Here is a 25125-nt window from a genome sequence, read left to right on the forward strand (position 1 = left end):
CTTTTGCAGCAAGTTAATTTTTTATTTTTCAAAACTTTTCCTCTGAATTTTATAGCCCATGGGAAAATATTAAAGCACTAGGGAATGAGTTAAAGTTCTCTACGAGTCTCTTGACACACGGGATGTAGGAGAGAGGGAACACAGGGGTGATAGAAATTGCTTTAGGAAAATGTAAAGGACCTAACTTGTTTAACTTAATTTGGAGTCTTAGCGACTTAATCCAAATCAGCCTCTCAGAAGACAGAGCCATCATCTCTGTGATTGGAATCTACACCTTTGACCAGTTTCTTAATTGATTTCCCCTTAGGATCCTACTTTAAATTTTTCCCTTAATTCGAACTTTTATTTTATTTATTTTAATTTTTTTTCAACATGTGCACACCACAGCCCATCTGCCTCGCCAATGCAACCATCTGCTCAGGCAAGTCCTGCCTGTTGCCCCCTAATAACTTCAATCAGATTCTTGGCGTGGTGATGAGCACTGTTATGACCGTCATGCTGGCCATGGTCATGTTTTCAATGGGCTGTACTGTTGAGGCAAAAAAGCTCTGGAGTCACATCTGCAGGCCCTGGGGCATTTTCATTGGTTTCCTCTGCCAGTTTGGCATTATGCCCTTCACAGCCTTTGCTCTTGCTCTGGCCTTCAACGTGCTTCCAGTCCAAGCTGTAGTCATCATCATCATGGGCTGTTGCCCTGGAGGTTCCAGCTCAAACGTTATCTGCTATTGGCTTGATGGTGACATGGACCTAAGGTGAGACCACATTTTTTAAACAGTGCAGAAGTATCATTCGTAACCAATGCTCAAATACTTAAGTAGGCTAACTTTGCTTTTGTTATTGACATGTTTTTTTCCCCTCATGAAAAACACAAATGTTGAATGTTCCTCGTATTAAGCTAGCAAATGGAATATTTTGAGCAAAATTAGGATGTTTTCCTCGCTGTTTTGTAGTGGGCGCAGTGTGTTATGCATTCTTTTGTTCTTTGTGGACTTTGGGGTTCTTTGGACGTCATCATCCACCACTGAAAAAAAGAAAAATAAATTGGATATGAGATTGTTTAATCTGCATATAGCCACATATCTCAAAACTTGCATAGATGCATTCTACATCCCCCTGTCCTTCTGAGTTCGCTCCGTCAAGGTAGCTAGGCAAGACCGGTTTTTTCAGTTTTATTCAAGTCCATTCTTTGCGTTCCTAACAATACTGAGAATAGCTGTCAAATATGATCCTGAGTGACTTATTACCCACAATTTTGGAAGAAGCCATTTATTTAGGAAAATTTTTAAATAATTTAATTGTCATGTGGACATTGCCAAATACAGTTTCATAGCCATTAAGAAGTATTTATGGCCGGTATTTTTCCTTAATTATGATATGGCAAAAGCCTAATATTAGACCCTCTGTGAACCTGATATTTTTAATATGCCATCTGCTTAATTTGAAGTGCACGGACTGAAAGAACAGTTGTTCAGAACACTTTATGATGCCTGTTTCCTGCAGTATCAGCATGACAGCATGTTCTTCCATCCTGGCTCTCGGCATGATGCCTCTTTGTCTACTCATCTACACCTCAGTCTGGACTTCTGCCGATGCAATCCAGATCCCTTACGACAGCATTGGTAAAACTTTGTTCTAGCATCAGACTTGGCCTGAGGTTGCTCTTAACATAAGTCGGAGTGGAGATTTTCCATTTTATGTACAGGATTTTGTCAGATGGATAAATAGACAACAAGGGGTCTTGTAACTTAAATCTCATTCATTTTCTTTCTAGGGATCACACTTGTGAGTTTACTTGTGCCTGTTGCTGTTGGAATGTACGTGAAACACAGGTGGCCCAAAGCAGCAAAAAAGATCCTCAAAGTGTGTTGTTATTTCTTTGCATTTGTGTCAAGAATTCATATTTCAGGTTATTAAGAGTGGCTCGATCCGCTTCATGTGTGTTATTTCTTTCCATGTAGGTTGGATCAGCAGTGGGAATCATCCTCATCATTATTATCGCCGTGGTAGGTGGTGTGCTGTACCAGTCCTCATGGACCATTTCTCCTTCTCTCTGGATCATCGGAACTATTTATCCCTTTGTCGGCTTTGGTCTTGGCTTTCTGTTTGCTCGCTTTGTGGGACAACCTTGGTACAGGTAAAAATTAGTAAAGTACTTCTTCCCACATAACATGTTTGTAGGAGCGGTTGAACTGTAGTTCAAATGCCTGACACAAGTTCAGGTTCAGTTTACGTCACATTTACATTAGCTAGGTTCTATACGTTAGCTAATTCAGGGTTTTCAAACTTGGGTCTGGGACCCCCAGGGGGCCACAAGGGAGTGCTAGGCAATCTGTAGAAAATTTCAGGGAAACAAAAGTGTTTACATTTACCAAATTTGATTAATATCATGAAATCATTATTGTGTTCTTTTGACAACCATAGTTTTTAACAGTAAGAAAAAGTGATCTGCATAGAGTTTCATAGATAATTATTTATATCCAAGTATCTCTCCTATCTCTCCTTCATTGTAACATTTTAGCTTTCAAGAACTGTTTGTATTTGTGTTTCTAGGGATTTTCTCTTTGTCACTGTTCCCATTAGCTTGCTCTGTACAACTCCTTTGAAATAGTATTTAATGTGATAAGTGCTATATAAATACATTTGGTTTCTCATGAACTAACAATGAACAATAATTTTTAACACCATTTATTTGTCTTAAAATGTAAAATTGTAATATACTATTGATCACTGTTAGTTCATGTTAAGAATGCATTAATGTTAACATAAAAAATGTATTATTGTATATATAAATGAACATTAACCAAGAATAATAAATGTTAAAAGTTTTTAAGTGCATTATTCGACCATGTTAACTGTTACATTACATATACATTACAAAGAAATTATTAATATTTTAAAAATGACTGAAGTGAAACTGTTATGCAGTGAATATAAGGTCCTTGATGGCCCAAGTCTTGTTATCTGTGTTGCTTAATTTCTTGTGAATGTGATTCCAGGTGTCGCACCATTGCTTTGGAAACAGGCATGCAGAACGCTCAGCTATGCAGTACTATTACTCAGCTGTCTTTCACCCAGGCGGAGCTTGATGTCATGTTTGCCTTCCCCTTAATCTACAGTATCTTTCAGCTGGTTATAGCTGGGATTGCAGTGGGAAGTAAGATGGCACTCTTGTCCATTCTACATTTAAGCACTGGGAATATGATTTTGATTGTGTAGTGTCATTTACAACCATTATGTAGCTAGAATCCTACATTAGTTTATTTTTTAATGGTACAATAAATTATATGCAAACTGTGGGGATAAGCATGTATGTGTATTTTGAATTCACCTTAATTTAAAGTTTTAATTACTCAGTATCATGAACTCCTGTATGTATTTTCAGTTTATTACTCACTGAAGCACTCCTGTCAGAAGAATTCAGCAGAGGAAGATGGGGAAAGTGCACAGAGCACTATTGAGTTGGGCTCCAATAAGGAAAAGCAGAATTATGCCTTGGAGAATGGTGGCTTTCAGCGTGATGAGAATGACAACACAGAGGAAAAGGGCAAAGGTACGCAGTTGTGAGCTAGCATTAAACTCATCCTCACACTTGCCTGTGTGACTGGACGAGTCAAGATTGACCTCCTCTAGTGGGAGGTGTAATCTGCAAGTTCACATAGTTCAGTTTATCATTGTGTAAGCTATTAAGTACTGATTATCATCTACAACCAAAGAGTGTATAATTTGCCAACCCCAGAACATAGGTCTCTCAAGACAACTGGACTGACTTTTCCATATTAAAAAATCCTTCAATTCTACAGTATGTTTCTATGATGACTGCCCACAAATTTACGAACACAAAACTCAACACTAAATTGTGTATGGTATTGACTATAGTCAAGTTTTGTCTTTTGCCTGCAACATTCAATTTATATTACATTGTACATTCATTGTGTAAATAAAATAATCTATTGATCGACTGGAATATTATCACTTCTCTTGAAAGCCCTTCGGTGGAAATATTGACGTGTCCAAAACATGTAAATAATTCCAAACTATAACAGTGTAGTAAAGAAGAGAAATCTGAGTCCTTAATATAAAATATATATTGTATATATGGTGCATATATCAAGGAGGTTGAATGCAAACTAATTTATTCAAATGTTTTTGTACTTTGTATACACATAATTATAATGGGATTTGTTTTTCTTTTGTTTTTTTTTTTTTTTTGCTTTCTGTATTTTTATGTATGATACCACACATTTGGAAACATTTTAACCTTGTTAGAGAACACAAGCAATGAGATGTTTTATAGCATTAATTGCTCCACAGCATTCCATTTAAAAAATTGTTTTATTTTGTATGTGTTGTATTTAAATGCATCCAAACAACATGAATAAACGTATATTTCAAATATGTGACGTAAGATTTTGATCCTTTAGCAAACATCAAGGTTTTATTATTATTCCATACAATTTGAAAAATGTTGACTTTTAGCTTAAGACACTTATTATATTTGGCCTGTATTATAACATGCATTAGATTGATGTGAGGCAGCTCTTAAATCAGGTGATTTTCAAATTTCTCATTAGCTGAATCAATAATCAGCACAGACTGCATGAAAGATCTTTCGCCAGGGTTACAATTAAATAACATTCTAGATTGTGGTTCCAAAAATGCTCTGCATTAAGTAACTGCCAGTTACATACCCCTTGAAAGTGTGTCTTTGATATTTTCCAGTATTTATCATCTATTGATGTTTTTATTTTTTAGATTTCACTGCTTGAAAAGCCACGTATCAAGATGGTTCACTCCAACGCTCAAGTCCGTAAACACAAAGTTTCTGTTAGTTTACGGGTAGATGTCCTGCTGTGTCTAGTTTCTATACACTGCCCGAAACTAACCCATCTACCTTTACAGACACTCTTTTGCTCTTACTCGTAAATGTCTGCAGATTCCAGAGCAAACGCTTAATTCTCTAAGGCACGGACAGATAAATCTCTGGAAATAACCATACCTGTCCTAATAAACATCCATAAATCTCTGTATACATACAATTTTTAAATGCTAAAATGCCACTGTGTCCTTCCTAACACAAAATATGCTTTTGATAGTATCAAAACTTGGTTTTAAGAATTGCAGACAAAAAATGCAGCAAAGCTTTTTAATGTATAATATCAACATTTGGATAATATTGCTAAATGGTTCAATACCATACATGAAATAGCTATATCTGTTATTTAGAAACCCATTTAAATTGTCTGTTCATAATTATAACTGAAACATAAACACAAAATATTTATATTTAAAGGCATAAAGTATAGGATTGAATTCTTGTCAGTGAACAGAACACTGAGTGGCTGTCAATAAACAGACAAAACAAATGCAGCAAAACATTTAACAATAATAAGAACATTTGTACTGGTATATACTGTAGCTTTAAAATGTAAATGTTTCAATATACATGAGCAAAGCTATTAGTTTTATTAGTCTATTATTTAAAAACCTACTTAAAATTCTCTGTTCACAGTAAAAACAACTGTAAAAAAAAACTATATATATATATATATATATATATATATATAAATATATTTAAAATCACTAACAGTTCTTAAAATGCTTTTTTATACAATTAAATATAAAAGATACACAAAATATTAAAGAGCATTTTAAGAAGTTGTGTATGTTCTTTCAGGAGTCCTCCACCTCCATTATATAGTTCTTGCCAAACCTGTATACTGCTATTTGTTCTATGGAGCACAAAAGGAGAAATTCTGAATAATGGTCAAGCACAGGTTATTTCCAAGTCTTACGATAGCTTTGAGGAACATTGTGGGTAATAGACTGAACCCAGTGAAATTATAATTTACTCTAATGGGTCTTGAATGTGAAACACCAGCCGAACTAATTTGTGTCAATTTTTCATTAAACCATTTTCACGTAAAAGTTCTTACACTCTCTCTGTAATGTGTTTGCATTTGGAATATATATATATATATATATATATATATATATATATATATATATATATATATATATATAGAATTATGGGAATTATGTTGTGAGTAAACAAAATCCAAAATAAATCAAAACTGTGTTATATTTTAGCATCTTCAAAGTAGTCACCCTTTGCCTAGAATTTGCAGACATGTACTCTTGACATTTTCTCAATCAACTTCTTGAGGTATCACCCTGGGATGCTTTTTAAACAGTATTGAAGGAGTTCCCACCTATGTTGTGCACTTATTGGCTGCTTTTCTTTATTATTTGGTCCAAGTCATCAATTTATTTATTTTTTTTATTATTACATTTTAGTTTTATAATGAAATAAATTAATATGGTGGCACAATTATATTTTTGTCTACAAAACTAATTTCAAACATTTAAGCATACGCCTTCAGATCAAAAGATTTTTAAGATCATGAGAAACATTTATGTCAAGTGTTTAAAAACCTTTGACCGGTAGTGTATATATAATGGAGCAAGTTATGTTTTTAATTTTTGACCTATTTTTCCTCATAATTGTATAGTTCCTGGGCAGATTTTAAAGCTCTAAGCGACAGATCAAATTTAATTATGATTTTCTTGTCACCGAGATGCAGAAGAGAGGGATCCATGGTGGGGGGGGAAACGCTTACGAAAATGTAAGGGACCCGAAACATGGAATCTGGAATCTTAGCACACCTTCTGCATATCAGCCTCTAAGAAGACAGAACTATCCTCTCCTCAACCCTATGATTGGAATCTAGACTTTATACAAGTCTCTTGATTGATTTCTCCTCTGGAACTTACTATAAATTCTTAACCAATTCAAAATCATTGTTATCAACATGTGCAGATCACCTGCCCTGACAATGCCACTATGTGCTCAGGATGGTACCCCCTAATAACTTAAATCAGATCTTTGGCAAGGGGTTAATTGCTATGCTTTCTGTCATGCTGGCCTCAAGCATGTTTTCTAAGGGCTGCAGTGTTGAGGCAAAATAAGCTCAGGCCGCATCAACAGGCCTGCTGACTGGTGAACCAGATATGTCAGTATGACACGTGCTCACTGAATTTCATCTATCGATGGAATTGTAGTTGAAATTATTGAAGTTCATGTCATCTTACTAAATTATACTCTGTTGAAGAGGTTTATGAAGTGTTTGGACTGAAAGAATAGATGTTTAACACACTTTATGATGCCTGCTGCCCACAGTATCAGTATAATGGCATATTCTTCAATCCTGGCTCTCGGTATGATGCCTCTTTGTCTACTCATCTACACCTCAGTCTGGACTTCAGCTGATGCTGTCCAGAACCCTTTCGATAGCATCGCTAAATGTGTTCTAGTATCAGACTTCTATTGTCAGGCCTAAAGTTGATCTAAACACAAGTTAGAGAGGAAACTTTCCATTTCATGTGTTTGTTTGTTACCATGCATAACAATAAACTGGCAGAAAGCTAGACTAAAATTGGGTCTTCTGCCTTACATTACTTACTGCCCATTATGCCTACTGGCATTTAAGGCAGTAACGAAGGACCTTCACTCCTGTCTGTTTTGAGCCAGCCTCTGAATGGTTCTGCAGGTGTTATTAATGGCCTGAAGTTCACTGTCTACTGTTTGGCACCAAGTGTTCTTTGATCTTCTTCTCTTATGTTTCCCTTCTGGTGTCCAATGAAGGGCAGTTCTTGTGATGACCCCATGGTCTTTTCTGATGACGTGCCCAATCCATCTCCATCATCTTCTTGAGACGATAGTGTCCATGTCTTCCTGATTGCACTGAGTTAAGAGCTGTTGATTAGTGATGGCGTTCAGTCAGAAGATTCATAAGATTTTTGGGAGTTTACACATTTAGAATGTTGATAGCTAGGAGAGGTCATTTTTTGTCAGTCTCCAGCACTTTGAATCTTAGAGCAGAGTGGAAAGGACGCTATTCTGGTATAAAATATCTTGCGGCCACACCACCTTAGGCTTGCCTGATTTTGTCTGATCTCTCTCTGATCTTAAATGCTATTTATCTTCTTTCTATCAATCACGCTTGTGTACCTGTCGGTTTTGGAATGTACGTGAAATACACGTGACCCAAGATATCGGGAAAGATCCACAGGGTAAGGTTTTGTTTGTCTGCATTTGTATTGAGAATACACATTTTGAATTTGTATGTGTGGTGCTGCTTCACATTGTTTGTATGTATAGGTTTGATCAGTTATGGGATTCATCCTTTGCTTGATCATGGCAGTAATAAGTGCAGTGCTGTACCAGTCCTCGTCTCTTTGGATCGTCTGTTGCATTTATCCATTTGTCGGCGTTGGCCTGATCTCTGTTGGCTCGCTTTGAGGGACAACTTTGGTACAGGTAAATTCAGATCTTGTTTGAGGAATTTCCCAATTAGGTTCCCTGTCTGTTTCCCATTATTTCCTGTCCTCTCACTCTCTCTACTTTATGCATTTTAACAAAACTGTGATGCAGTAAATGCAAGGTCATTGATGACCCAAGTCTTGTTATCTGTGATGCTTCATTTCTTGTATGATTGCATGTGTCACACCATTGCTTTGGAAACGGGCATGCAGAACGCTCAGCTATGCTGTACTATTACCCAGCTGCCCTTCACCCTCACGGAGCTTAAGGTTATGTTTGCTTTCCCCTACTTAAACTACAAAATCTTCCAACTGGTTGTGGCTGGGATTGCAGGAAGAATGATGGCTCTCTTGTCCACTCTACATTTAAATATTGGGAATATGACAGAATTATGAATTACTTTAGTGTGTTTTCAATGGGACAATAAATTAGGACCTGCCCAGTTGCGTATATGCAGACTGTAGGGATAACATGTAATTTAAAATGTTGATCACTGATCATGAACCTCTGTATGTATTTGTATATGTTATAGTCAGAGGAGTTCTGTGGATGACAAAGGGGAAGACGCAAGAGCACAATTGAGTCTGGCATCATTAAGGATGAGCAGAATTACACCTTGGAGAATGGTGGCAAATGTACACAGTTGTGAGCTAGCGGTAAACTCATTCTCACTAAAATAATTCTGCACAATCAAAGAGTGTAGAGTTTAAGTCAACACCAAAACATAAGTCCCTAAAGAAAACTGGATTGACTTTCCCACATTATAAAAGTTCTTTATATGATGATTTATTAACACAAACCTGTATATTGTCTATGTATAATGTATTGCCAAGTTTTGATTTTTGTATTGTACATTCAATGTGTGCATGGAAAGATAAGAAACCATTCTAGCATTGAAATACACTGACTCTTCCTCAAAACCCTTTGAGTTATTGTCATAGTACATGTCATTTTAATCCTGTAGCATTAAGGTTTTATTATAATTCCATAACATTCCATGATTGTGCCTTTAAACTTGACCCATTTAACGCAAGATCGCTTATTTTATTGGGCCTGTGTTGTAACATGCATAAAAGAGATTGTTGTGATATAGCTCTTAAATCAGATGATTTCATTGACCTGAAAAATTATGTATTGCATCTGTGACAAATCTCCAATAGTCCTCTGAAAGGACACCAAATGTTTTCGATGAAATTTCTCATTTAGCTGCATCCTTTAGAGATAATGTGTTGAATGAAAGCTTAAAATCTTTGAAAGATTTCATTTATATTCAGATCTACATGTAGGTATACTCTGGTTCTGAAACTGCTCTGGCTGCATGAATGCATGACCAGGAAGCAGTGGTGATAAAGCAGAACTTTACTCTCAGCCTTTAGTTCTCTCTATTATATATAATTTATGTGTGAATACATTTTTTTTTTAAATACCAAGAAAAAAATGTAAATACATTTCCACTTTTTGTCTTTACCAACAACTTTTTTAACTTTAAGCCCCTATACACATGTTTACTAAAACTACAGAGAAATAGAGCAACGGACTAAAAGTCACGCATCTGTGGAACTGGCCACAAAAATGGGAAGTTTATTTCTTATGCAAATATCCGTGACATGGTTAATTACATCCAGTGTCAGATAGATAACATAAAGAATAATCAGAAGATAAAATCATGCTCTCTAAGGATTAATCAGGAATTGAAGTTGGCTCTTTTATTTTCAATCTTCATACTCCTTGTAAATACTACATGTGTATTTTCTTGGCTTGCTGGTAAATGTCTTCTCTACAAAGATGTGGAAGAATTTACTGTTAAAACAACCTGTGCTGGAAAAACAAACACAGCCTTTTGCTACCGCATCACTGACATTTAAAAAGGATCTCTGTGGGCTTCCGTCAGATTTAGGAAACTTTGCATCCAAATGGATCGTGACATATCTTATGGTGCCTTGGCTCCAGGTTCATTTTCCAATTTCGTTTCACTGGAATACCTTGAAATTACTGGGTGTTTTTCAGAGATCTCTCCGGAAGCCTTTACTGGTTTAGTAAATGTAACTTCTTCAAAATTGTCTTTCTTGCTAGAAGGATGTTGTGAGGTAGCTGTTGATTTCAGTGGCTTTCCTTCACTTACAAGTTTGTTTCTTTCACAATACAGTTTAGCATTAATGGCACCAAATGTCTTTGATACAATTCCTCATTTAAAAGAACTAAACATAGTTAATGTGTGTTTGAAAGATCTATCTGAGATTCTGTGTCGAGTGGCAAATTTGAAATCAAATTTGAAAAGTGGTTTATCTTTGTGATCATGAGCTATACAGTCTTAAGTTCCCAAACTGTTCTTTTTTCAACACCTATATTTGGATGTACAATCAGTACAATATGTAGATGAGGGAGCTTTGAAAGTGCTGGGAAATTTGTTTGTCCTGGAATTTGGTTTTAAAGCAGATTTGCGCATTTTTTTAAATTGGTGTAAATAAAATCCATACTTTGAAGTTCATGGTGAATATACTTAACGTTGATGAGTTGTGTAGAGCAGCAAAGTTGTATTCAATTGAAAATATAGATGTTCATTTTGCAGCTATTAACTTGCCACCCACACCTACCAATATCTGTGAAGAGGTTTGATGCCAATATCCATCTATCCGTGAAGAGATTAAAGCCATTGTTCTCAGATATGTGTCAGCATTTGCTGAGATTGTAAACATTTTAGATTTACATTTGATCTTCCAGATTTTTAGCAACCTATCAGTATTTAATGTAGTCAATCATGTGCTCAGACCAAATTATTTCCAATCTATTTGCTCGTCCTTTCCACAGTCAGTCAATCAGCTATCCATTATGACTCTAAACTCAAATAACATAGGTAAAGTAATCTCCCTTCAATTTGAGTGTTTCACAAATCTTGAAACTCTGGAGTTAGTCGCAAGTAATATTTCCATCATACATACAGTTGTGCTCAAAAGTTTGCATACCCTTGGAAAATTGGTAATATATGCACCATTTTTAAAGAAAACATGAGTGAGCAGGCAAAACACATTTCTTTTATTTCTTATGGGATTCATATTCAACTGTAGGTTATAACAGAATGGCACAAGTCTTCATACCCTTAGTTCTTAATACTGTGTATTGCCCCCTTTAGCATCAATGACAGCGTGCAGTCTTTTGTAATAGTTGTCTATGAGGCCCCAAATTCTTGCAGGTGGTATAGCTGCCCATTCGTCTTGGCAAAATGCCTCCAGGTCATGCAAAGTCTTTGGTCATCTTGCATGAACCGCACGTTTGAGATCTCCCCAGAGTGTCTCGATGATATTAAGGTCAGGAGATTGTGATGGCCACTCCAGAACCTTCACCTTATTCTGCTGTAACCACTGGAGAGTCAACTTGGCCTTGTGCTTAGGTCATTGTCGTGCTTGAATGTCCAAGAGCGTCCCATGCGCAGCTTTCATGCAGAAGAATGCAAATTGTCTGCCAGTATTTTCTGATAACATGCTGCATTCATCTTGCCATCAATTTTCACAAGATTCCCCATGCCTATAGAGCTCACACACCCCCAAAACATCAGTGAGCCACGATAATGCTTCACAGTGGGGATGGTATTCTTTTCACTATAGGCCTTGTTGACCCCTCTCCAAACATAGCGCTAATGGTTGTGGCCATAAAGCTCTATTTTGGTCTCGTCACTCCAAATTACAGTGTGCCAGAAGCTTTGAGGCATGTCAAGGTGTTGTCGGGCTTTTTTGTGGCATTGGCGCAGTAAAGGCTTCTTTCTGGCAACTCGACCATGCAGCTCATTTTTGTTCAAGTATCGTCATACTGTGCTCCTTGAAACAACCACACCGTCTTTTTCCAGAGCAGCCTGTATTTCTCCTGAGGTTACCTGTGGGTTTTTCTTTGTATCCTGAACAATTCTTCTGACAGTTGTGGCTGAAATCTTTCTTGGTCTACCTGACCTTGGCTTGGTATCAAGCGATCCCAGAATTTTCCACTTCTTAATAAGTGATTGAACAGTTCTGAATGGCATTTTCAAGGCTTTGGATATCTTTTTATATCCTTTTCCATCTTTATAAAGTTCCATTACCTTGTTACGCAGGTCTTTTGACAGTTATTTTCTGCTCCCCATGGCTCAGTATCTAGCCTGCTCAGTGCATCCACGTGAGAGCTAACAAACTCATTGACTATTTATACACAGACACTAATTGCAATTTAAAAAGCCACAGGTGTGGGAAATTAATCTTTAATTGCCATTTAAACCTGTGTGTGTCACCTTGTGTGTCTGTAACAAGGCCAAACATTCAAGGGTATGTAAACTATTGATCAGGGCCATTTGGGTGATTTCTGTTATCATTATGATTTAAAAAGGAGCCAAACAACTATGTGATAATAAATGGCTACATATGATCACTATCCTTAATCAAAATCAATGCCAAAATTTCACAATTTCTGCCAGGGTATGCAAACTTTTGAGCACAACTGTAATTTTGCTTTTATTGGATTCATCAAACTGACACATCTGAACCTCTGTAGCAACAAATTATCTTTCATTTATCAAGACACATTCAGTGGTCTACATGGACTAATGGTCCTAGATCTTCAAGAAAATCCAGTAGTTCAATTTGGACCAAAATCTTTTGGACATCTTATTAACCTTTGTACACTTCTGTTGGGAGATCTGAACTTCCCACCTCACATGTCACTGATCAAGCTGCATTTATCTGATATATTTGGAATAATTCCATATAATCTGAGTCACGTGCTAATTAGTTCAGGTCTGAGGCCAATGACTGGCAGCAATACCTCACTGAATCAGAACTTAGACTTCCACATCAAAGGGCAATATGTGACCATTGAGGATTGCAACAGTCCAATCTTGACATCTATAGTCACACTTCAGATAACTGCAGCATACGTAACCTGTGGAAAATAATTTATTGGGAAATATGTTAAATCAGTTGTCAACCTGGAATTCAAATCAATGTTCTCAGACAATATTGGAGATTTGGTAGTAATCAATGAGCTTGTTCATTTAAAAAGACTGGAAAACATTGATTTGTCTAAACAGCTAAGCGTCGCAATAATGTTTCACAATCTGACAAAACTACGAACACTGACCCTGATAACTGCAGAATATTCTTTCTGGATGGAAGTCTGACCAAGGACTTAAATGCACTGACAGGTCTAGTGTTGATGCCACAAGAAAATGTTAAAATTCTTCAAACCTTTGTGGAACATCTCACTAGTTTAAAGTACCTCCATCTCCTGGGGTTGCATCTGTACTGCAGTTGTGACACCTGACACCTTCAGCTTCCAGACTTTCCATTCTCAGACACTTCAGGAGTAGAAAGGCGAGGTGCTTGTGTTCTTGACAGAAATTATAGCTCCTGCACCAGTTCATCACTTCCTTCAGGTGTGCAGACATGTTTCTGAAGGAGAAAACCTTCCTCAGTGAGCTCAAGAACTTCCTCTTCTGACAGACTGCAGCTTGGCTTGAAAAGTCCACTTTCACTCGTGGCTCCAGGGACATCATCTTCAAGAAAGACTGATCAAAGTTATGAAAATAAGCAGTGTTATGAAACAAGCAGTTATTTTTGCACAGAGCATGATTTTTCATATGGATTTAATATGAGTAGCAAGAGCAAAACCAGTAACATATTAACTTCATGAACTTGTAGGCCAAATACCTGTTTGGGAGTTTTATAAGGTTGTCGAAGCACAACCTTCATGTCCAATCCAGAGCGAGAGGCTTCTGGAAGATTGTAAGCAAACAGAAGAACATAACATGAGCATGCATATAAAAACATAGTAAAAAACAAGTACAACAAGATACCCCAAATAACCTGGTCATTGCAGTAAAACTGCAGTCCCTAGGTCCAGACTAGAGCCTTCATTGAGACCAGCAGCTAATATTGGCATTATCTCTCTCTCCTTTCCTCCCTGGTCCTCTTCCTCCCCTTTGTCCCCAAACAGCCTGCTATGGAGAGAAGTTTTTAGGGTTTTTTTCTCTTTTAAGATCCCTAAAGATTCTGTAGAGCCTTCCTCCATCAGGAGGTCAGGATGTGAGAGGCACAGGACGTCTTTGAGGTCCCCCGGCAGGTTGAAGTCGGTCAGGTAGGCCATGGGCTGGGACTGAGCGACCTTCTGGAGGGGTTCAGTGGATTTTCTGTACATGGGCCCAAGGGCTCTCAGAATACCTTTGAAAAAAACCCTAAATGAAAAAAAAAATGCTTTAATTTAATTAAGGAATAAGCCACAAGATGTAGTGTGCTATTGTGATTTTACCATGGGTGAGAGGTGAGTATGGACCATAAACTTACCAGAGTTGACTGAGCATGCTGGTTATCACCACATTCAGCACAATGAATTCAGCCAGTGCAAGGTGCTGTCATATCCGTGTAATTGGGATGTAAAGGATCACCGCCATATACAGTTAATCTGTTCTTCTATCACAACACCTTTTATACACTGTCTATCATTTTCTTTTATTCCCGGTTTTGGGCAAAAATATAAACCACTTTGTGCTTGCACAAAATCAAAGTCAACACAGTGCTCAACAAAAAGGATTTTCTTCTGACATTTATATTTTAGTAACATTTATATACTGTATATATGAGAAAAAATATATGTTTATAATGAGCATTTAATGTTAAGTTCTTTACCAAAAAAACAAACAAACATAAAATACTAATTTATTAGGTTTTTCATTTTTCAGTAAAACCTGGAAATTACATAGCTGACACTAATGTAACATGACAGCTATAAATCCATACTCACTTTTGCAGGAAAACAATGGCACATGGTGCAAACCTTTTCTAACTGATGCTTCTATTTGCTTCTTGTATAACCTTAGCTGTGTGGGTTAGTGCTTCGTTGCCTACAAATGATGTAATCCGTGCTAATGGAGTGGACCAATATCTTGCCAAATCTCAGTGATCATACAGGACATGGTTGTGAACATTAAGGATACTAAAAAAGCATGGCCGCATCGTTCCAAGGTTCAGGCTAAAAGGCTGGAGGCGCCAAGTAGTTTGAGACAGAACCACTCTAACATGGGCTGACTGGGAACGTCACACTCCCCAACCTCTGTTCCAGCATCTCTAGAAAGAAAATAAACACACATTTTCAAAACTATGAATGGGAATGATCAGAAAAATAAAAGAAAGAAATCACAAAACCGTAAAGTGTGTTGTCCACTAAACCCATCTTACCTCTGAAATGCGTTTGGACACAATTCCTTCAGGTCTTTTATTGCTGCTTGTAACTTCATCTCTTTTAAGCGGTTTACACATTGTTCAACCTGCAGATAATGCAAATATGAGCCTATACATTTAAAGTAAAAATATCAATGGGCGAACAATTGGATCTTACTGTCCAGTCATTACACAGGAAACAATAATTTTTTTGCGACACTGGGTTCCCACCTGTTTTAATGCTCCAAAGGGCTTGTGTAGTCTGAAAATGTTTTTCAAGACGTAAAGTAGTTCGTACAACACACGGATTTCTGTCTGTAGAACGTTACTGCATAACAGGGTCAACACCTTCTCGCAGTCAGAAAGCAGACATTCAATCAAGATACCTAGAAAGAGAAGCACCAATTCAAAATAAACCAAATAATCTGATGTGTTTTATCTAAAGTGACTTACAATACACTTAAAGGGATAGTTCACCCAAAAATGAAAATTCTCTCATCTTTTACTACCCTCCTGGCATCCCAGATGTGTATGACTTTCTTTCCTCGGCTGAACACAAAGATTTTTAGAAGAATATGTCAGCTCTGTAGGTCCATACAATGCAAGTGAATGGGTGCCAAAATTTTGAAGCTCCAAAATCCACATAAGGGCAACATAAAAGTAATCCAGACTACTCCAGTGGTTAAATCAATGTCTTCTAAAGCAATATGATAGGTTTGGGTGAGAAACAGATCAATATTTAAGTCCTTTTTTTTATATTTTTATATAAATTCTCCTCCTTGCTCTGCCAATCTCCACTTCAGTTTCACTTTCCCATTCTTCTTCTTCTGTTTTTAGTGATTCACTGGCTTAATGCAGAGAGGAGAATTTATGATAAAAATTACTTAAATATTGATCTGTTTCTCATCCATTCCATCACATCGTGTTTGAACACATGGATTTAACCACATGAGTCATATGGATTTCTTTTATGCTCCCTTTATGTGGATTTTGGAGCGTCAAAATTTTGGCACCCGTTCACTTCCATTGTGAGGACCTACAGAGCTGAAATATTATTTTGAAAATCTTACTCTGTGTTCTACAGAAGAAATAAAGTCATACACATCTGGGATGCCAGGAGGGTGAGTAAATAATGAAAGAATTTTCATTTTTGGTTGAACTATCCCTTTAATGCAAATTGAGTCCTCCCAGTGTAGCCTGAAGAAAAGGGATTAGTTCACCCAAAAAATAAAACTCATTCATGAAAAAATAATATTCATAAAAATAAAATTTTTTTTAAAAAAATTACACACACCCTCATGAAGTTCAAAACCTGTGTCACTCTCTTTCTTCTGTCAAACACAAAAGGATATGTTAGGGTGGATGTTAGCTTCAGTCACCATATAATTTGAATGAATCTTTTTTTCTAAAGAATTAAAGTCAATGGTGACTTATAGTGCCTATAACTAATAGACTATAGACTTATAACTAAAAGCCTCAGTCACCTCCCTAGCATGTCCTTTTGTGTTTCAAGCGAAAACAGAAAGTCGTGTCATTCCAGAATTAGAGGACAATTTAGGCATCAACACTTTTGAAAAACTGACCCTTTATTTTATCATTTTCTGTTATGTATTTAAGAAAAACAGGTAATAAACCATCAAGTAATTTGATTCGTCCAGCTCAGGCATCAAAGGTAAACATTTTTATGAGATGTTTTATTTGTTATGTGCTATACTTGGCGCAACCCTGTTACGAATACTTAGGAACCTGAAAAAAGTATATTTTAAAATACTGTTTAATAAATCTTTTACCGTTAAGAAAGTCACATTCACATTGAATACTCATTTAATTTCAGATAAGACTTGACATATTAATTTAAGCAACTTTTGAAATCTGTCTTGCCCAACTTTTCAATAGTCACACATTTTTTTCAGTATTTATTTTCAAATATTTGCTCAAATACATTATACATATAATAGTTCAAACTATTAAAAGGACAATAGGTGGGGCCTGGGTAGCTCAGCGGGTATTGACGCTGACTACCACCCCTGGAGTCACAAGTTCGAATCCAGGGCGTGCTGAGTGACTCCAGCCAGGTCTCCTAAGCAACCAAACTGGCCCGGTTGCTAGGGAGGGTAGAGTCACATGGGGTAACCTCCTCGTGGTCACGATTAGTGGTTCTCGCTCTCAATGGGACACGTGGTAAGTTGTGTGTGGATTGCGGAGAGTAGCATGAGCCTCCACATGCTGTGAGTCTCCGTGGTGTCATGCACAGCAAGCCATGTGATAAAATGTGCGGATTGACTGTCTCAGAAGCGGAGGAAACTGAGACTTGTCCTCTGCCACCTGGATCGAGGTAAGTAACTGCACCATCACGAGGACCTACTAAGTAGTGGGAATTGGGCATTCCAAATTGGGGAGAAAAGGGGATACAAATTTTTAAAAAAGGACAACAGGTTAAACCCTTTTGAGCTGAGAAAATCATTTAAGATTATTTTAATAAAAATGATATAGTAACAGGGTTGCGCAAAGAAACAGGGTTGAATGGATACATTGCTTTTGATTGTAGATCATGACATAAATGTGACAAATAAATACTCTGGACTACAGGAATGTTGTTTATTAATATTTTTATATATCTTTTCAATGAAGGATCAACAGGATAAATAGGAATGATAAAAAATAAACATGTCAACAAGACCACAAACTGGATCTGATCGAATATTCAATGGACAAACATAAAAAAATTATGTTTCAGTAATCATATTACAGTAGGCCGACAACCTGGCATTAAAATGAATGAGCATATCAAAAATAGTCATGAACTTTCTGTATTTTTCTGCTCGCTGTTCAACTTTTCCTCAAATGATCCTGTAGTTTCTGCAACTCCCTTTTTAATTTTGCTTTGGCAGCCCTCCTTTTTCTTCTCCCAAGGTCACGTTGCCTAAAAGAAACATAAACATAAATATATTGTCACTTAATCATTTCACCTGCAGCAAAATAGACATCGCCAGCCATTAACTGTAATCATATAAATACTTTCATTATTGATTTCACAGTAGCAATTTATTTGAGGGTAGTTACCCAGTAATTAATAGATATAAATTACTTACTAATGATGGTTATTATAAAGTGTTACCCATGTAATAATTACATACATATTATACCTATCAGGTAAAACTGATGCCTATTTCACTGTTCATTGTACAGATACAGTTCCTTTACCTTTCTTTACTTAAATATATCCTTATGATCTGTGCGTACACTAACTTGCATTCCTCAATAACTTAAACTTCTGTTCTGACCTTGAAGTCCCAGGTTGACAGCTGACTGGAGATTCTGGTCTGACTAGAGGATCAGGGCTGACTGGAGGGGTGTTTAATCCTTCAAATACCTTTTTCATGGCATTACTCCTCTTATGAGCCTCTCTCCACTTTTTTCGCTGGGCACGCTGCTCTCTAACACTGCTGTCTTTTTGCCTTCTTCCCTGTTTCTACATTTGTCCTCCACTTCTTTTTCTGAGTACTGCTGTCTCCTCTGTTCATCAGCATCACACCTGGCACAGTAAAGCCTCTGCTTTTTCAGCAGCGCTCAATGGTGTGCCAGAACTCTGTAGAAATCAATTACATTTTTTTTTTTTTTTATTGTCTATTAACCTGTTGAAAATGATCTGAATATGATTTAAACACAGTTTAATTCATTTTGGGTTATTAATCCCATCCAGGTAGTTGTTGCAACCTTAACATGCTTAGGCAACCTGGTGGCAATAAAAGAAAAAAGGCAATTAATATACTGGAAAATACAGTAATACATTTAAAACATGTTGATTATACTAAATTATACATACACATTTAATTTTACTATAGATAATAGATTGTCCCTTCTGAGTGAACTGAAGGAAATGCAACCCTGTTACTCTAATTACAGTAACAGGGTTGCAAATGTTAGCTTTTTTCTCAGGAATAGATGCTAGCTGTGGAATGAAATGTTACTGTCAAAGTCAAGGACAAACTTAGTTACATAAATAAAGAAAACTTTGAAATGTATTTGTCTTATTCTGATAATATGAGTAACAGGGTTGCGTTGGCTAGAGTGACACACTCAGTCAAGGCTGAAAAGTTTGGAAAAATCAGAAAAATAGAAGAGAGGATTTACCTTTGGTGTTAGCAAATGGCTTGATGATGTAATTTCCTCTGTGTCATTTGGCTCACTGTTTTGTCTCTTCCTCTGCCAGGCTAAATAACAGTGTTGCGCGCACGTTGTGGGACACAACTTCAGTGCATAATTACTATTATTTAATATATGTTGATGATTAAACAAATTATTTTAACAATTACAGGAGACATATATCAACAAAATCATACCAAAAAAAAAAAAAAGAAATGTTATATTTGATATGCAAATTGCTCATCAAGAAGGTGGGACAAGAGAAAAATGCCATTTTAGGGGGTGCTCGAGAGCTTGGTATTTTAAATAATATTTTTGGAACCACTTTCTTCTACAACTACAGTATATTTACATTTAGTCTCAGGACAAGTATAATTTACACAACAAGTGTTAGTATTTTGTGCATGGATTATTTGAAATTTCATGGGTGGGACAGAAAATGTCCTCCAATTCTGGAATGTCCCAGTCATAATGGGTTGTAATAACATGAGGGTGTGAAATAACAGGTATCTTTTTTTTTCTTTCAACTAACCTTTAGTGTCTTGATGAAGAAGCAATGGTGATAGCCCATTCATGGATCAACCTTTGTGGGTTTGAGCAACCTTTCAGTTACCAGCACTGATCTTTAACCACTATTAAATCTGTTTATTTGCATAGCCATTTTCATGAGTGTAATGATGGGTATAGTAAACAATAGCATGTTGTGCAAACCTATTCTAACTAATACTTCCATTTGCTTCTTGTAAAACCTTAGCTGTGAGGATTAGTGCTTCATGGTCTAAAAATGATGGAATCTGTGCCAATAGAGTGGACAGGACCAGTATGCCAAACCACAGTGATCATACAGGACTTAACAGTTAATTTAAGGACACTGTAGTACAATGCTGTAGGACTTTCCGGACAAACACAAAGGGAGTTCAAAACATTGTATTCAGCACAATGTACAGTATGTAGACATAATAGAAAATCTACAAGAGTATAATTACTTTACAAAATGAAAACAGTACCAATCATAATGACAATATAATTAATACACAATATTGCAGGGGCTACACCAACCCTAGTACACAAGTCTAAAATGCGACCATCTAAAGACGTCAGAAGTTACGATTTAAATCCTTTACCACTGCAGACAAATAAAATCACATGAGCATAATTTCACATGAACCCTTAAAGGCCCACGTGTGAGCCATGGGTTCCCATCAGCTGCAGGGAAACAATTTTATTTATTTATTTATTTATTTTTTTGTGTGTGTATCCAATTTCTGTCTATATGTAAGGAAACGTACTCGTTGAAGCAGAAAATACAATCCGACTCGAATGAACATATTTCGTGGTTTGTCCAGTATTTTAGAGGAAACATTACATAACAGTTAACAAGATGAGGTATAGAAAGTTAATTAGTTGTTTTCAAGGTTCAGGCAAAAAAGATCACCATCTTCCACCATCTACTCGTCATTATCATTATTATAAAAATGTACATCTTATTTGTGTTGTAGTATCTATGCAATAATTTGTGAATTGACTTCCTCCAGTACAGATTCTTCTGTTCTGCCCTGTACTGTGAGTCCATGGTTTGCACCGGCAGTAGGGCACTCCATTAACTCCATAACATTTTCCAGAAGTTTCGGGGAGGTGAGGGCTCAGTATGCGGTCTGTATTACATAAAATTAATATGAATGAAAAATAACCTGTTCGTTTTGGTGTAATCAAAACCCAACTTTCCTTGTTACATTATATATATATATATATATATATATATAAACTATGTCATCCAATACCACCATTACATGTGAGGTTAATTTAAAACATTTAAGTCATATGAAAGTGTGCTGTGTGTAAAGTGATTTAAGGCTGGTAAATAAATAAATAAATTCCCTAACCCTTCAAAGTCACAGAGTTGGTCTCTGAAGTCAAAAATTGTATACAGTTTATTACTTAAAGGGATAGTTCACCCAACAAATTGAAAATTCTCTCATCATTTACTAACCTTTATGCCATCCAAGATGTGTATGACTTTCTTTCATTTGCAGAACACAAATGAAGATTTTTAGAAGAATATGTCAGCTCTGTAGGTCCATACAATGCAAGTGAATGGGGGCCAAAATTCTGAAGCTCCAAAATCCACATAAGGGCAACATAAAAGTAATCCAGGCAACTCTGGTGGTTAAATCCATATCTTCTGAAGCAATATGATAGGGGTGGGTGAGAAACAGATCCATAGTTAAGTCAATTTTTACTTAAATTCTAATCCTTGCTCAGTCAATCTCCACTTTACTTTCATTTTCTCATTCTTCTTCTGTTTTGGTGATTCACATTCTTTGTGCATATCACCCCCTACTGGGCAGGGACAATAATTAATGATAAAAAATGACTTGTATATTGATCTGTTTCTCATCCACACCTATCATATCCTTGTCTGAACACATGGATTTAACCACTGGAGTCATATGGATTACATTTATGATCCTTTTATTTGGATTTTTGAGGTTCAGCATTTTGGCACCCATTCACTTGCATTGTGAGGACCTACAGAGCTGAAATATTCTTCTAAATCTTAATTTGTGTTCTGCAGAAGAAAGAAAGTCAAACACATCTGATATGCCAGGAGAGTAAATCGTGAGAGAATTTTCATTTTTGGGTGAAATATCACTTTAAATAAATTTTTATTATATAAAATTTTAGTGTATCTAATTTTAGCGCTGTTTGTTCAAGGTATGCATGTTCATGCAAAAAGCTGAGAGCAATCGGTAAGTTTAAATAAAATCATTAATTAAAATAAAATTTAATAAAATATTTAATGATCAACAGGCAAAACTTTAAAGATCACTATTCCCCAGTTTACTGAAACTGCCACGCGAGTTCACCTGTTAACACGTTATCTTTATTACCAGAAACAGAAACAGCTCAGTGTGTGTGTGTGTGTTTGTCCTGGTGGATTGAGGGGAAAAGACAAACACAGAAGACCCTGCTCTGCATCCTCCTGTTCTACACACGAGTCGACTCACAGCAACAGCTGCACGAGCACCCCTAGAACGCCCTGGAAACTTACAAATATACAGACAGACAGACAGACAGACAGAGAGAGAGAGAGAGAGAGAGAGAGAGAGAGAGAGAGAGAGAGAGAGAGAGAGAGAGAGAGAGAGAGAGAGAGAGAGAGAGAGAGAGAGAGAGAGAGAGAGAGAGAGAGAGAGAGAGAGAGAGAGAGAGAGAGAGAGAGACTTCAGAATTGCATTTCACATTAACTGCTACGGTCCCATTTGATGTGATCTAGGTCAATGTAAATTCCTTTTAATCTCAGAAATTCTCTACCTCCTGATGACCTAGTGAAGGACAATTTAATGTGGTTTTTAACTTGCAACACGACATGATCTTGCAATGATTGCAAGGCATACGCTCTTTTAATTGTAAGTGCTATATTTACCAAGAAAGATGTTTAATGTGATTAAAATGTACTTGATTAACAAAACCTTGCGGTTGTTGTTACTACATCATATATTTGGATCACGGGACAATACACACATTCCCAGATGAAGTAAATCCTGGATGTATTCATACTACTCACCTGCACACTTAAAAAGTTTATTTATTTATTTATTTATTTTTTAACCATCCGAGAAGTGTGTTATTCTTTAAATGCAGTGCATACTCTGGCAGTTTGTGATTGAGTATGTCAGTAGGGTGTGTGAGAGAGAGTGGGTGTGAGACCTACCTCCAAAGAATATACTGTTTGGTGTATATCTCTCATGGGACTTTAAGTAATCCTGCTAGTAAGATTCCAAGGATTATATTGAATTAAAATTAACATACATTATGTATAAACTATAACAGCAACAACAATAATAATAATAACTCTAACATTATTATTATTTTTGTCATGCATACATTTAAATACAATTATATACATAACACATTAGATTATACAATTTTAGGTATAATTTTATTTTATTATTATATTCGTTTTAAATAATATAAATTTAATAATAAATACCATTATAACTAAACAGTTTGATGTGCATAATGTGTTAATAAATAATAATAATAATAATAAAAATGCTTACTACAGCAGCTCTATAAGCTTTGATTCTGTACGCCAGGTTTAGGCCTTTTCAGGTGAAGCGCAGGCACAGTACACCTGAACGGGCGAGTGCGCGCACCAGGGTCTCCAACTGTGACACGCGCATGTCTCCCTCTGCACCATGGCATGACCACAGCTGTGCATCCCGCGGTGACGTCAACGGGGACAGTAAACACACCGTCCAACTGTTTCTGCTCGAACAGACTCTCAACTTTATTCAAAAAACAAAAATTGTAAAAGCCCAACTCAAAAAAAAACAAAAAAAAAAAACAAGTTTTATCAAATTGTTTGTGCTGACTCGGCTACTTTATTACATACTACGCCGTTTAGAACAATGCAAACGGTTTATTAGTTTTAGTGTGAGAGAACTATCTCTGAAAACTCCATTTTAGAAATGAAGGGTTTGCGTGGTGTCTTCAATGAGTTCTTTGGGTCTCTCACAGCGTGGTAATGCCAGCGGATGCATCAATGTGCATAAAACATGTTGTTAATGCCACCATCTATTGTAAAGGAGTAAATATGCGCATCTGCTCAACGAAAAATCTGAAAGCATCCTCACAAAACACAGTGGCTACAAAGTATTAGGATACTTACACCATACTGAAAAATGTATAAATGTCATTGCATTAGACAACGAAGTACGATTACACAAGTTTAAAGCACACAAAAGCATATTTTTCACAAACAAGCTTGGGTAACACTTTACAATAAGGTTCCATTTGTTAGCATTAGTTACCAACATTAGGTAACATGAACTAACAATGAACAATACTTTTACAGCATTTTTAATCTTGGTTAAAGTAAATTTGAACATATACCAATACATTTTTAAAATCAAAAGTTAATATTAACCAAGATTAATAAATTCTGTAAAAATATATTGTTCATGACACCTAATGCATTAACCAATGTTTATAAAATAGAACCAAATTAAGAAAAAAAAAAAAAAAAAATCTGAAATGCATGACCAAAAATGCTGTATACATACATTCTGCCTTATGAATTCATGTTAGGTGCTTTAAATGAAAACATCTACTAAATGACTACTTAGTTAAAAATACATTCCAGAAGGCCTCTTTGTTCTAAGGATGCAATACCCCATTTTTCTGAGTGTGAGTTTGTGTTTTTGTGTCTAACAGCAAATTAATGTACTATACCTAGAGGTATTATGGTAGACTATTGCTATACTTAATGCATATTATTATACTTTAATGTGCAAATAAAATGTTGCAATATGTAAAGTCTAGTCTGTGATTTCAAAGTTAGTCAAGCCCATCTATCATATTTCACAAACAAATACAGCCCTACACCAAACTTTCTGTTGCAATACAACAGAATTATGGGGATGCTTAGGAGGTGGAAAAACACAGAATTCTGGAAGCAAATCAAAGATGGACAAATTTCCA

General features: G+C 36.3%; 2 protein-coding genes and 2 pseudogenes across 2 annotated transcripts; 2 read left to right on the top strand and 2 right to left on the bottom strand.

Moving 5' to 3' along the window:
* The first annotated feature begins 80 nt into the window (after positions 1 to 80).
* LOC127448123 (ileal sodium/bile acid cotransporter-like) lies at positions 81 to 4375 on the top strand. The gene is made up of 6 exons (XM_051710438.1): positions 81 to 752; positions 1501 to 1619; positions 1772 to 1860; positions 1959 to 2134; positions 2997 to 3154; positions 3383 to 4375. Exons 1-6 carry the CDS (start codon positions 373 to 375, stop codon positions 3562 to 3564), a joined length of 1104 nt encoding a protein of 367 aa, XP_051566398.1. The 5' UTR covers positions 81 to 372; the 3' UTR covers positions 3565 to 4375.
* Positions 4376 to 9927: 5552 nt separating this feature from the next.
* Positions 9928 to 13603, top strand: LOC127448006 (uncharacterized). The gene is given in 5 exon segments (XM_051710285.1): positions 9928 to 10597; positions 11022 to 11260; positions 12777 to 13148; positions 13371 to 13422; positions 13425 to 13603. Coding segments are annotated over 5 exon segments (1512 nt in total).
* Positions 13602 to 21089, bottom strand: LOC127448007 (nucleolus and neural progenitor protein-like; annotated as a pseudogene).
* Positions 21090 to 21143: 54 nt separating this feature from the next.
* On the bottom strand, positions 21144 to 24185 carry LOC127448008 (testis-expressed protein 30-like; annotated as a pseudogene).
* Between the last annotated feature and the right edge of the window lie 940 nt (positions 24186 to 25125).

Source organism: Myxocyprinus asiaticus, chromosome 11, assembly GCF_019703515.2.
Source record: "Myxocyprinus asiaticus isolate MX2 ecotype Aquarium Trade chromosome 11, UBuf_Myxa_2, whole genome shotgun sequence".
Lineage (NCBI taxonomy): Eukaryota > Metazoa > Chordata > Actinopteri > Cypriniformes > Catostomidae > Myxocyprinus > Myxocyprinus asiaticus.